Source organism: Dysidea avara, chromosome 4 (genome assembly GCF_963678975.1).
Source record: "Dysidea avara chromosome 4, odDysAvar1.4, whole genome shotgun sequence".
In the NCBI taxonomy this organism is placed as follows: Eukaryota; Metazoa; Porifera; class Demospongiae; order Dictyoceratida; family Dysideidae; genus Dysidea; species Dysidea avara.
The window spans coordinates 44,677,644-44,692,753 of record NC_089275.1 but is presented as its reverse complement, the minus strand read 5'-3'; the positions used below and the strand labels follow the sequence as shown (position 1 = coordinate 44,692,753).

At 35.8% G+C, this 15,110-nt stretch overlaps 1 protein-coding gene across 1 annotated transcript in view; it reads left to right on the top strand.

Moving 5' to 3' along the window:
- LOC136254188 (uncharacterized) overlaps nucleotides 1-15,110 on the top strand; it is a 77,050-nt gene that overhangs the window by 11,313 nt on the left and 50,627 nt on the right. Inside the window, exons 2-7 of the mRNA XM_066046862.1 lie at nucleotides 579-653; nucleotides 1,247-1,510; nucleotides 1,851-1,943; nucleotides 5,717-6,403; nucleotides 7,315-7,581; nucleotides 10,490-11,364. Coding sequence (XP_065902934.1) covers nucleotides 617-653; nucleotides 1,247-1,510; nucleotides 1,851-1,943; nucleotides 5,717-6,403; nucleotides 7,315-7,581; nucleotides 10,490-11,364 — 2,223 coding nt within the window. The 5' untranslated portion in view covers nucleotides 579-616. The remainder of the gene's footprint in view (nucleotides 1-578; nucleotides 654-1,246; nucleotides 1,511-1,850; nucleotides 1,944-5,716; nucleotides 6,404-7,314; nucleotides 7,582-10,489; nucleotides 11,365-15,110) is intronic.

The window sequence follows — 15,110 nt, the reverse complement described above, 5'->3', positions numbered from 1 at the left end:
TTAGTATGGCCCAGTTAAACGCCCATGCATTGCCAATGTTACAGGTACGTAATTACCATGTTTCAGAGACAGGGATCTATTGAGACATGAACAAGGGATCTACAAGATTTATATACCTGTAAGTAGCCAATGAAATTTGAGCATTTTATCTTGCTGTGGTCTAACAAATTAAAAATCAATAAATCATTTATCATATTATTCCAATATTCTAGTGCCATTACAACAAAGGGAATTAATATTTACAAATTTATACCATTTCTCTGCCACAAAAACACATTTCAGAACTCCCCATACCAAAATGGAATAATTTACCGGACCACATTATAAATTCATCATTTCTTGATTAATGGAAATTTCATTTATTAAATAATGTTCTATGATTATTAGCTATGTAATTTATTGATTTTTGTAATTGTCTCTGATCTGTATGTTTCCTTCAAATTGAAGATGTACAGACAGCAATGGAAAATATAATCTGTATACTATAATATATGATTGGTACATCAATTGTGTAGCTATGTAGCAGTACCACATTCTTGCTTGTGTTACCTCATTCATATTGTGTGCATCTACTATAGCTACACAATTTGTTTTAACCTTGTTCAGCTACATTAAGATGGATACCAGAGGTGTCATCAGACTTGGGAAACCTGGTGAGTAGTGAATATATCTCTTTTGTACATAGTATGCATATACGCATCTACAACCTTTGAAAACTCAATTATTGTATGCATCCCATGTTCTACAATAAAGAATTTACAATAACCATATGATTATAGCTCTATTACACAAGTAATGCTTGTAGGCTATTAAGAATAATGTATCCCTTTAAGATGAAAAGGGTGTTCCCCTTTGTACAAAAATAAAGAGCAGTACTTTGAGGATTGTTTAGAGAATTTGTATAAGAAAACGTGGTAGACATACTCTATAAAACACTTGAGAAGATACTTCTGTGTGTAATTTGTATTTAGGGTGGTCTGCTTGAGGTGCACTTCCTTAGCAATGTAAATAACACAAGACATACACCTGTATGGTGAATTATGAAATATGAATTGTAATTGTGTAAAAAACAAAGACTAGGTATCTCATTGCATGTCATGCACCATTGGAATAACTAAATTTTATACTTATGTAGTTGAAAAAAGAACTATAGTTACCTGGTTTTTAGAAGTAAAATAACATGAACTTGTTTCGTGTTACCCTATTTGATAATTAATTTGATTATTATTCCCTGTTTCATATCCAGCTGACCAAATTGCTGATCCTGAAAGTATCAATGAAATTCTCACAGAATACTGTACTTGGTGGAGGGAAGTTGGTCTGAAACTAGGCTTAGATATTTGTGTGCTTGATGCTATAGAGAGTAATTATCCTCAACAAAGAAAGCGTTTTGAGATTACTTTAACCAAGTGGTTGAGATTAGATGGAGACAAAGCAACTTGGAGTGTCTTGGAGCTTGCCATTACTAATGCCATCCGTGAGGATTTGTCACTTGGAAAACTGTCACAATGTACGTATGTGAGACATAAAATTAATGTTATAGCTTACACAAATGCATACACTAGTGCAAAAGTGTTGCATTGATTTATGTACATGACTGAAGTAGGAATTAAGCATAGCTGCAAGTATAGACAACCTCCTTTGTTCTTGCTTTTTATTTCTACTCAAATTCAAAGTCTTAAATTTTCATTATATTCATCAGATGTATAGATAGGCAGCTTCTTTTTGATCTGCCCACACACAGTGTTACAAACATATGTACATACATGCGCATGTACATAGTTAACATGATATAGTCTGCTTTTCTCATAATAACCATGTAGTACATATGCTTGTCTTATTTTGTACAGTACCACTGCAAGTAATGCAAACAGTAAAGGAAAATGACCAAGCTAAGCCAGATGGCAATAACAAGCAAAATGAGCATTCGGAACAACTAACTGGTATGACTTGTATGTACATAATTGACTACACAGCTGCAATGTGGTAATTCTTATGCTTTGCAAAAATTAAGTTCTTATGCAAGTGATCCACCATACTACATATCTGAGAGTATGCATGCCATACTAAAAGCATCACAATCATTGCAGCCATTTCTTATGGTGGTTGCCACCTTTGATTTTGTAACTTTTTCATATGGGCCTTTTAAAGTCACATCCTTTTTTCATAGTTTGGCATAAATGCTATTTCTTTTTGTACTATGCGCCAAAGCCAGCCTGGGGGTTTGTTTTGGATTGAGACCAAAACGAGCCTTATGTTTCATTTATTCCTATCTACAAACACAATGATGATTATTGAAGACAGAAGTTATACGTAGTTGTATTGTATTTCATATTTTATAAGGCATTTATTACCTTACTTTCTAAATCGACCTGGCAACTGTTCAAAATTATAACCCATCGTAACCTGTTGTAACCTTCTGTAATCTGTTGTAACCAATGGTAACCTATTGTAACCCAACATAACCCCCATTTTAAATTGTTGTAAGCCATCATAACTTGTTCTGGCTGTGGTGCACGCCTGGTTTACTGAAATTGTTTTCGTAAAAGTGTATGTGTGTGTGTGTGTGTGTACCTACCTACCTACCTACCTACCTACCTACCTACCTACCTACCTACCTACCTACCTACCTACCTACCTACCTACCTACCTACCTACCTACCTACCTACCTACCTACCTACCTACCTACCTACCTACCTACCTACCTACCTACCTACCTACCTACCTACCTACCTACCTACCTAACTACCTACCTACCTACCTACCTACCATTTGTTCGTATGCACCGTCGTGAACCAAAACGTTAATGATGAAAGCAGCTTGCACGTAAAAAGTGAAAGTGAAATGAAGTCTGTATTAAACTTTCAAACAGGTGAACTTTGCTTTGAGGTGATTTCTTTTCAGTGGTCTGAAATATGGGTGTGGTGACTCTCTTCAGACTTTGTGAATTATGTACCTTCCCTTCGGGTTTTATAGGCATTTAACAACTGAAAAACAATGATGCAAGCCTCATAGACTACCAGGAATAGCCTATCCCTCCGAACTGAAAGCAGGGCGTATCCCCTACATATGCAAGCGAAAATGAAGAATAGCTTTGAGGCTTTGTCGAGAAAATTTGTGGGTAAAAACACAATAGTCAAACTATAGAACAGTTTAGAAGATACTACTGTATGTAATATGTTGTTAAAAGCAGTTTCTTTAACAAGCATAGTGCAAAGCAACACAATTAAAGAATTACAAAAATTTCATGAATTACAAAATCCAAAATTACAATAGCTTAATTGATGTCTTATTGCAAAACCAAAAACCTTATAGCTAAAGATAGTAATATAGCAATATATACTTCCAGATAAGTTAGATGGCTGCATGGCGCCTGGTTTTTAGAAGTAGCATAATTTAAAAAACATCAACTTGTTGTAACCAGTAGTAACCTTCTATGACCTATTATTACATATTGTAACCCATCGTAACCTGTTATACGTAATCTGTAACCTATCATAACTTGTTGTAACCTTCTGAAACCTGTTACAACCCATTGTATCTTGCTATAACCTATTGTAACCCACAGTAACCAGTAGTAACCCACCATAACCTGTAGTAACCCATCATAACCTGCCTGTTGTGACCCTATCATAACCTGTTGTAACCCATTGTAACCTGTTTGTAACCCATCGTGACCTTTTGTGACCCATCGTAACTTGTGACCCATCTCAACCTGTTGCATGGAACCTATTGTATCCTACTGTAACTTTTTGTATCCTGTTGTAATCCATCATAACCTGCTGTAACCTACTGTAACCCTCATAACCTGTTGTAAACTAATGTAAACCATCATAACTTGTTGTAACCCATCATAACCTGTTGTAACCCATCGTAACCTGTTGTAGCCAATTGTAACCTGTTGTAGCCAATTGTAACCTGTTGTAGTCAATTGTAACCCAACATAACCTATTGTAACGTACTGTAACTCATCGTAGCTTGTTGTAACCTATCATAACCTGTTGTAATCCATTGTAACCCACTGTAACTCACTGTAACCTATTGTAATCTGTTGTAACCTTTTGTAACGTACTGGTTTTACAAAGCAAATCATTTAAAATATCTTGTATATAGCTAACAAAATCCTACCTTAATTCTACATAATGCAATTGTGTAACTGTGTACTACAAAGAATAATTATGTAATCTTGTAACAAATGTAACCAGTTACAAAGGTAGTTTTCAGGATTTTGAACAAGAAATTAAGCCACGTATGTTTATTTGTTAATATTACTCTAATTGAATGCACATATTTTGAGGACTTGTGATATAAAGCACATAGAATGTTCTAGAACAATTTTCATTGGTAGATATATGAAATTATAAACTTTTAATTAAGTAGATTCAAACTTTTACTTATGAGGGTAGAAATCAAGCAACTGTGATTTTTGGGCACTTTTCCCAGTGGTGATTGTTCTATTAGAGTATCTAATCCCACTATTTTACTATTGCTTGGTCTTTGCCTTGTTACTCTGTAGATGTCACTCCTTTGTTTATCATACCATCAAAAAGTACTTCCACAATGGTTACCCTTGTGCACACTAATTTTATTCCTGTTTGCATTTTCAAAAAATTATATCTGCTATTTAATGAGAATAAATGTCCATAGAACCCTGATTATTTATCAGACAAACTTAGAACATAAACTCACCATTATATGCTCTTTACTTGAGCCCAATTTCAAGGTAGTCAAGGTGTGGGCTAGCATTTAATAATAGTCTTTGCAAAGTGTGCCAAAAGAAGAAAAATCGTGGCTCCCATAAACCTCTTAAATTTTGGTTGCCCAATCTCAGTAAAGGCTGGAATGAATTCAATCATACAGTAATTATTGTGTGGTCTGCACTTATGGTGGACAACTATTTTGTAAAAATTTATGGTGTGCTTTGGAGCAGGAATAATGGAGCTATGCATGCATTAAACTGCATTTTACTTTTTTGTCAACATACAGTATCGCTCAAGCACATTGTTTTTTCTCATGAGTGAACGCCATTAAATAACTAGAGAGATAACGACTTTCTAGCGAAATGGCTACCATGCTCTTTAATTTGTGAGTTCATTAATTGCGTGCACTCGCAAGAAAAGACGTTGTACTTGGGTAGTACCATATGCATAGTGTGGTGCACTGGCTTACTTGACCACATGAGACACTACTGCATGTCAAAGCTTAGAGAAAAAAGAAAAACAAAGATCTGGAAAATCATTTTGGACCACTGGGTGTGAGGTCAGGGTGTGCACTGCTATACCATAAGGTGCATATACTGTCCTCCATATAAATGTGAACCAAGAAGAACCTGCTATAAGAACTATATGTACCCAGGTGAAGAAGAAACAAAAGCTGATAACCTTTAAGGTTTGCCTGCTAAAGGATATAGTAATATTACAATATGAGTTCAAGGCTAGCAAGAGTTGGAGGGTGCTATCTTCAATGAACCAACCCTAGTGTGCTTGATAGTTAGGTTACAGTACGATACCTAGATGGCTGCCAGGCAAATAGTAAATAAGTATTTGTCCAGTTGCCATACAAATAGCCACTCTGTATATTGTTATTTGACACACGTACACTAATATCCAGTCTATGGTATGCATATCTATTCTGTACAATTGCTGTGTAAATGTGCCTTGACGTATGTACATGCTATTGTATTAAAGGTGTTTATATATGTTATGTGTTTCTTAGTTGTTGATCCATGCAACTTATTCAAAGACAGAGATATAATTGAATCATTTGAGCTGCTAGAAGTTGTTTTTATGGAACAGTTTAATCATCATAAAATAAATGCTACCACAGTTGGTGCTGCTATTAAGAGTTTCTGTGAACGGTATTTTGGGATCTCTCAACAGAGTTTTTCCATTTCTACAACAACTGATTTGTTCTCATCTATTAAACAATTGCCATATCATAACTTTTTAAACTTACGGGTGTTGGTGAAATTAGCAGATTGTTCTCGCATTAAGTATCTAAATGATCTCATACAACAGTATAAAAAAACCTACTTCTGCAAAGCGCTTTTTGGGTTGTTTCTGGGCAGAAGTATTAGACAGATTCAAGTGATAACAGCAGATGATACTCATATAATAAAGTCTCGTAAATCAAACACTGTGCTGAAAGAAGATGTTACTATTAATGAACTCAACGGTTTTACCATTGAGTACACCAACCAAATCCTATATCTTGATGCTGGTATTGCATTACCAGAGTATGTTCAAAAAGGATCGATTTGCATTGGATGGCTAATTCCTCAATGTTTGGCTGACTATGCTTATCATTCTGCTTGTCTCAATACTGAATTGTTCTCCAGATTTAACATATTGTACATCACAATTGGAAGATACAAGATTGAACCTGTTAAAGAATCAGTTGGAAGTATGTACTATGTACACACAATGATACGTACATGCATACAACACTACATGTAGCTGCAACACAGCATATACCACCATGCTTATTGTATAGGCTGCAAGTATGTATGCAAGTATGATATATGTGACCCAGTCTGACAAAAACAGCCTTATCGTCTACTTAAAAGTATCAAGAAATGCCGGTTTTAAGTATTCAGTGTGTTGTAGCTCGCCAATAGTAGAAGCTAAGTGTACCAAATTTTCACACAATTTACAACAAGTTCTTACCTTCAAGAGCATCCACAGTAGAAGTAGCCAACACTTAAGTTTCCTGCCATTTTAGATAGTTTTTATACCGAGGTCAACTGTACCAGGCAAGCTCCAAAAGGGGTGGAGGCGGGAAAGGGATTGTTTAAAATAATTAAAGAGGAAGGCGTAGGGATGAATTGGGCCAAGTTATGAGCCATTAAGTTCTCAAAACTGACTAAAATGAAAGGACATATACAGCACATGTCTTTATTCAACTCCACGAAGCTGTACAGCCACACACAGCCATCCCCAGACTGGCCAAAGCTCCATTGGGGCCCCAGACCACTCATACGGATTGCCACTGTGCTTGGAAAAAGCAGCCAGAAAAAGCAGACCACTCAAGTCTGGCTGATTTTGATTTTGAAATTTGATAGTTTATTTATGTAGCTTTGTGTTCTTGGTGAAAAATCAAATCGGCTATCATGGGCGATAAGACCGGTTTTGCCAGACCCAGTCACATATTACATTTATACGTGTAATTTATAGTCTTCATAATGAGGGTATAATTTTGGAATGTGAAATGTAAAGTAAGCTACTGACTATTGTATGTACATATGTAAAAAAATAGGTTTGTATATTAAGTGCATGGACAGTGTGTTTACTCCATCTGTCATATTTTTGATACAGAAAATCCTATTCAAGTTTTATGTGATCACTATCAGTTTTTAATGCAAAGCATGGAACCCAATGAGATAGCTCAAGCATCTTTTTTCAAGAATTTGTTAACCAGGGATGAACTAAATATTATGTTATCCAATAACCCTATGAAGTACATGAAGAATTCATATATACTGGAATTCATTCGGATCCTTGAAGTACCAAGGTTGTTTTCATTTATTGAGACCTTACAAGGAATTGACAGCCAGAAACACATTGGTGATACTTTATTGAAAGGTAAAATTAGTACACCAATACATACAGCATAATACAAATATAAGTTATAGTTATATCCTGTTACGAAAGTGATATCATTGTTATTACACGAGTCCAAGGTGAAACCAAGGATTAGTGTAATAACAATGATATCATCCAAGTATACAGGATATAATTATTTTTATATCCCATGCACTGCATGGGGAATGGGTAACAATTTACAGACATTAAAGTAAGCTCCTGTTTGAGTCCTGTTGTAGTGAGTTCTAGTTCCTGGTAGTGTGCATGTTTAAGATTTAGTCTAAATTCAACTTCGTAGCATATACAGGCTAAAAATGTGGTGATAGACATTTTTACAAAGCAGCAGTTTCCAGAGGTATGACTTGGCTTTGTATGAAATTGGTGAAGTGGCATCGCGTGGCATGCAAGGGCTAAAAGTGGCAAGGATTACTCTTGAGATAGAACGATCGAGCCAGTCATTATTGAAAAAAGCTTTGATCACTGATCGCCCAAGCAACTGACACAGACTGTTTCTTGACATTTGTTTAATGCACCACAATAGTATAGTGCCACTGTGTAAGGGATTAACCATTTTTTATAAGATTTGGCAGATGTAAGTGCTGTACTAGTGTGTTTTTGTAGTAACGTTTCCATATTTGATTATTTGCTCCATTGGTAAACAATACCATTCGCAGTTGTTATTATATCACAAACTAGTCTGCACAACTTTGTTTGATTAGTTATCACTGGGTAATAACTAACGTACGTGTCGCATAGTAGCAGAATCGCTCTGTCTAGCTGTATGGTAGCAGCATGGAGCTTTGACACTCCCATGCACTGGGATTTACGTATGTATCAGTATAAACCAATTTTTTAGTCTTTACTGCTTTTCATGTTCTCTGCTACATATGTAATTTCCAACAACTGGCCAAAGACTAGTGAAACAAGCTGTGCAGTATAGTAGCATATTTGCTAGGTATACGTACGTAACTGCACAACTGCACATTTAATTAATAATCAAACTGTAAAGAAAGAGTGCACTGAAATGGATTTGCATAGGTCTAGGGCTGCCTCGATATAAATAACGAATCGACAGTATGATATGTATATCGATAGTTGCACTACATAGCATATACTGTTGTGCATACATATGATACATATGTGTTGATACTTAAACTTTAATGTACATGAACGTCAGTGTTTGCCTTACAAATGATATCATGGCACATTGTATGTTTGTATCGTAATATAAAACTTTACATATTTGAGCTCATATCAGCTTCACGTAAAACATAGCTCCTTGTACTTGGAAAGAGGTTGAATCTTAAAATTCTAGAGATTCAAATTTCTCTGTTTGAGGGTGGTAACATGCGCAAGTATGGTATGAAATGGCCTTCATTATAGCATAACACTTATTCTGTTGTGATGTCTGTAAAGTAGTTCCAGAACAAAGCACTAACTTTAGATCAAACCAGCCTTCGCCTTGTTCAAATTTGATTGTGTGATTCTGGGAATTAAATAGAAGCGCAACTTTTAATAAAGTTTTGAGCTGGTGACCTTTGACACATTAACTGTTTTAGTATCAATGGACCATCAGTGAAGAGCACTACAACATACAGTGCTCCCTCAATTATCCAACCCCCTTGGGACCAAGGCATGTTCAGATAATCAATTGGATAATCAAAAAGTTCTGATAATCAAAGTCCATTCATTTATATACCAAGCCCTGTCAGATACTCTAATAGAACACACCTTACACAAAATACTCTAATAGAGCAGTCATTTCTACTGTTCGGATAACCAAGTGTTTGGATAATAGAAGTTTGAATAATCAAGGGAGCACTATATATGAACCTGACTAAATAGTTGGCCCAGCTAATTAACCCTAGTGCCCTATGTAGCCATGTAGTATACTTCTCCGAAATAATATACATGGAGTTAGAACGTTTGATAGCCACAGAAACACTGTGGTTACATACGTAAGTTTGTAAGCTCTAAAATTGTAAATATGTACATGTATACATACCTTATGTTGGTGGTAGTACTATCATTAATTATGATAATTGTGACTGTCTCAGGAAAAAAAACCGACTTGTTCACACAACTTCCAAATTTTTTTTATTTTCTCAGCATTGTTTACAGTGTCCAAGGAATGGATTGCTAAAGTTTCAGCCTTTGTGGTGAGTAGTTTGGAATTATAGCACTACTATAGATAGTAGCAAGACAATCAATTTGTACAGCAACTCTACCGAAACTATACTACAGGTGCTTACATTCACAGCCATAACTTCCATTTGTATTAGTCTACAATGTTGGAATTTGGCTTGAAATACTCACCATGAATTAGAAATCAACCTAGGTATAGTGTTAGCCCTATAGTCACTTTGGTTGTGAAGGCTGTTTTGTTGAAAAAATGACGATGATCTTACTGCATTATAAACAAACACACATGACACACATACCATTGGGGCTACAGAAACACAACAAAAATTTTTGAACTCTCCATGAGCAGGCAAAAAAGATGTTGTATAGTTTTAATCAATTTGAGTATTCCTTCTCTGCCCAATAAAATCTTGCACATTTTTTTCTTGATAATTGTGCAAATTTTTCAAGTTTTCATTTTTCTCAAGTGCATTCTTGTGTGAACAAGTTGAGTTTTTGCTGAGATGACCACAATTAGTTTTTGCTTTATATCCACTGCTGTTGTACACTCACAGTTTTTTGGCGAAGAATACAGTAATAAACTGACCTAATGAGTTGTACAATTATAAATTCCTTTCCATGTGACTATAAATAGTGAAAGTTGTTGATCCAATCAATACAATGAGGTTGTTATAACAAATATTTGGAGTTTGTTATTACTGGTAGACATTACTTATCTATAGACTGGATGTCTATGTAATTCCAATGTATGTCTATCATACTGTAGATTTGAATGCAAAGGGTTTCAGCATTGAAGTTCCTATAGACAGTTTTGATGTTCCAGTGGGTCTGATTGAATGTGATCAAGCTGAAATGGAAAGATTTAAGAATTTTGTGACCACAAGGCAACGTCCATTATTACCAGATGTAAGCATCACTGAGGAGTTTCAGTATATCAACCCTTCAAAGGTGATATTAAAATACCTAGATTTGCATGACAGTTTGATCCAGTTGCTGCAATGTGTACCTCATAAAGAAATCCTCAAAGTGTTCAGGAGTGTTGTGGCAAGTGATACTTATGACATTAAGTACTTCTCTCCTGATTTCATGAAAACACTAGAAAACTGTTCTACCACTTCACTACTGAGGATATTGTTCCCATATACTAACTGGTATGATCACTCCATCGTTAGGGAGTTGGTAGAGGCTTGTGATTGTCCTGAAGGTGTGAAGTTATTGGATGAGTTTGACTCTCGGATTGATGTCACTCAACCTATAACAGCATATCCCATACCTGCCCCATCCAGTTTCATGAACCCTAGTGAGTCAAGTACTCATACTGTGATGGCTGTTAGTTATGAAAAGCAACTGTCTTCATTATCACTGCAGCACATTGAAGAGATGAAGTTAGATTTGATGAGAAAGTTTGGTATTACTGAGCATGCTTGTGTATTACTTGCTATTGAAAATTATAACTCTGCTACGATCTATTGGTTAATTCCAAGTAATATTGTTGCATTAATTAATGGAACAACACAGGAACAATTAATTTTTTTACCTAAAAGTGGTTTGTTGGCAGTAGACATTTACCCTAATTTCTTGTTTTCAACTGGTGGCACAATACGGAAATACCATGGTGACACTGGTTCTGATTTGAAACATGTGAGAAATTTATGTATGTACTGTATGTAATGCAATTCATCACTTATGCATATAGGTTTCTTCATATTGCTACACTGTTGTGTATTCCTAAATAGTAGAGGACCTGACTAAGTTTTGTATGCACTTAATTTAGGAGAGAGTATCTCAACTGTTTCAGGATAATTTGACCCCCAGGAACAACATGGTAACTGTGCCAAAACTGTATCACTCTGTGAAACATGTGAAAATGACCACGCCTCTCTCAATTATATGTACTTATTATAAAAATCTCTTAAATTGTTAGAGCAACAGATTTTTTGAGATACTCAAAATAATAGTCATGTTCATAGGTAGTGATAATGGAGGGGCATAGGGGCTATGAACCTCCCACTTTTATTGGAGTGCAATCAAATTTGATATCTCATTAAACTGTAAGTGACTACTTAGTTTACACAGTCAAAATAATAACCTTATGATCATGGACATATTTACGACATGCATAGACACTTATTTTAGATCATAGTGTTGCAATAGATCACACATCTGCCACATCCTGTTACAGTTTCTATTGTATTTCAGTTTCCTTTCACCTCATGCTATTTTACATCATTGTTCTAGTATTTAATTAGGTTTTCTTTTCCTTTCAATTTCCTGTATATTACTTATAAATACACTGCTTTTGTAGTGTGTTTATGTTTTAGTAGATCTGAACAAGAACAAGGTACAATAAAATACCATAGTTCATCTTGCTACAATAGTTTCATAAGGGACATGGCTATAAGACTGACAGTGTAACCATCACCTTGGAACAACAAGAATCACCTATTAAGGGACCTACAGATACACCTGAGCCATGTAGCAAGAGGTTTAAGCCTAGCACACAGACAAATATCTGTACATTTTGTGGTGCAGAGTGAACATCAGTTAATTGTAAGACAGTACACACTTTGTGTAGAATGTGTGAAAAGTCCATGGCCATCACTAAAGTTGGGTACTTCTCTGATGAAATTCACCTTGTTTTTGATACTTTGAGAAAAGACAGCATTAAGAATTCCGTAAGAGCATACCACAGAAATGGTGGTTCTTGATAGGATTTTGCCAAACCAAAATTAATTCAATGGTGTTAGAGAACTTTTGGTCATCTTCTATTAGCAAGCTAGAGCACTTTCCAGACATTCTATGTTGATGGCTCATATCCAATTACAAAGGAAGCAAACCTCTATACCTTTGGTACATCACCACAGGTGTGGATGTTAAGAACTGAATGTGCTTCTCCATTTCCTTGACTCAACTGCACACATGAAGAAGCTGATGACAGGATGATGTACGATGTGCAGGACATTGTAAGTCATCGGTCAGGGCCTACATCCATTACACTGTTGTCTGGTGATACAGATGTCTTTGTGTGCCTGTTGTATCACATAACAGTCAATTGGAGAAATCTTGGCCTTCGGGAGTTCTGGCTGGTACGCAATTCAGGAATGAATAGGTCAGTACTACCCCTTCATGACATCTGTTGAGCACTGGGAGAAGAATTTACAAAATGCCTGCGTGCACTTCATGCACTGACTGGATGTGATACTACTAGTATAGTATTGACTAAACTTGAAGTTCTGAAAGTTATTCAGAAGCCGAAAAATTCTTTGCTGATTGTAAATTTTGACTGCCCACAGCTGACAGAACATGCAGTACAAATGGTAAAAACATTCCTGGTTAAAGCCATCAACAGATTAGGAAACATTTGATGACATGCATCTTGCTGCATTCAATAGCAAAGCTCTCAAAGATGGATTTTGAGAAAACACTGTTCTTCAGCAATTACAAGTAAACACATCCAGAGAACTTATCAATAGCAGCTATGAATCCAGTCTCCATTTTGTAATGCTAGCACAATTTTGAAAGCTAAAGCTTTTGGCTTTGAACGAAGAGGCATTGTGCTGGTTCCTGAGATAGTGACATCAAAACCTGAAGGTCTGCCAGATCCCTGTACATGTGGCAAGTGTACTCGCAAGAATGGATGTTGTTGCAGGGTAGCTGGACTCATGTGTTACAAGTACTGCAAATGCAAGGCAGGCGATTCTTGTCAAAACCCTATCAATGAATGAACAAATAGTCTGTTGTATGATTGCAGTGTATTACATATAACAATATAATACGAGGTGAAGGGAAATTGAAATGCAAAAAGAACCCTGTTAAAAATATGCGATCTATTACATAACTATGATCTAAAATAAGTGTCTATGCATGTCTAAATATGTCCATGATCATAAGGTTATTATTTTGACTGTGTAAACTAAGTAGTCACTTACAGTTTAACGGGAAATCAAATTTGATTGCACTGATAGAGTGGTTGACTGTTCTATTAGAGTACAATAAAAGTGGGAGGGTCATAGTCCCTATGCCCCTCCATTATTACTACGTATGAGCATGATCATTCTGAATTTTTTATTTGGAGTATCTCAAAAAAATCTGTTGCTCTAACAATTTAAGAGATTATTATAATAAGTACGTATAATTGAGAAAGGCGTGGTCATTTTCACATGTTTCACAGAGTGATACAGTTTTGGCACAGTTACCATGTTGTTCCTTGGGGTCAAATTACCCTGAAACAGTTGAGATACTCTCTCCTAAAGTAAGTGCATACAAAACGTAGTCAGGTCCTAGAAGACATGGCATTTTTGATCAAATCTACAAAGCCAAGCATCATGAACCACAGTAGTGGTTCATAATAGAGATAGCCTGTGGTTCATCTATGTTTTTTCTAAAATCCTAATATAACACTCACCTAAACACCACCTTAGAAATCTCTCTTAACCCCACAAAAGAAGCCTTAGAAATTAATTTGGTACTTTTATCTCTAAAGATATTTCTAGGATGGTTTTAGAGGCAGAATTTTGATGGCCACTCTTCATTATTGAGTACTACCGTACTGTTTGATTAATTATGCTATGAGATGATAGACACACAGTTGAGAAGATACTACTGTGTGTAATTTGTGGTTTAAACTTGAGTTACACTTCCTTAGCAACACATTTGATGGATTACTAATGATTGCTGGTTGCAAAATAAATTATTTACATGTGTTGTTACAAAACCAGTTGATGTTTCAAAAACCAGGCGCCATACAGAGCTATAGTTATAGTCTCAACATTGTGTGAATTAATGTTATACCTGTACATACTATGATAGGTTGTTGTTCTGTAATAATGCACACAATTTTGTATTTCCAAATTAGTGAATTATGTTGCTATGCACTGCTAAGGACAACATAATCATTATGCTTAGAAGTATATTCTCAACTGTTTTATAGTTTGTCTATCATGCTTTACCTCGTAAATTCTCTTAAGAAGCCATAAGGCTGCCCTACATATACACTCGCATAAGTATGGGGCACACACCTTTCAACTCGAAGGGATAAGTTATTCCTGATAGTCTACAAGACCTGCACCATTGTTTTTCAGATGTTAAATACCCATAAAACTCGACAGAAGGTAGTTCATAAATTTAAGCAAAGTCACATTCAGACTGCCGAAAAGATACCACCTCAGAGCAAAGTTACCTGTGCAGAAGTTTACTACAGACTTCATTAGCCTTTACTTCTTAAGTGCAAACTGCTTTGCAATTTAACAGTTTTGCTCACACGGATGCATACAGACAAACATAGATAGATACATAGGTACACACACACGCTCACACACACACACACACACACACACACACACACACACACACACACACACACACACACACACACACACACACACACA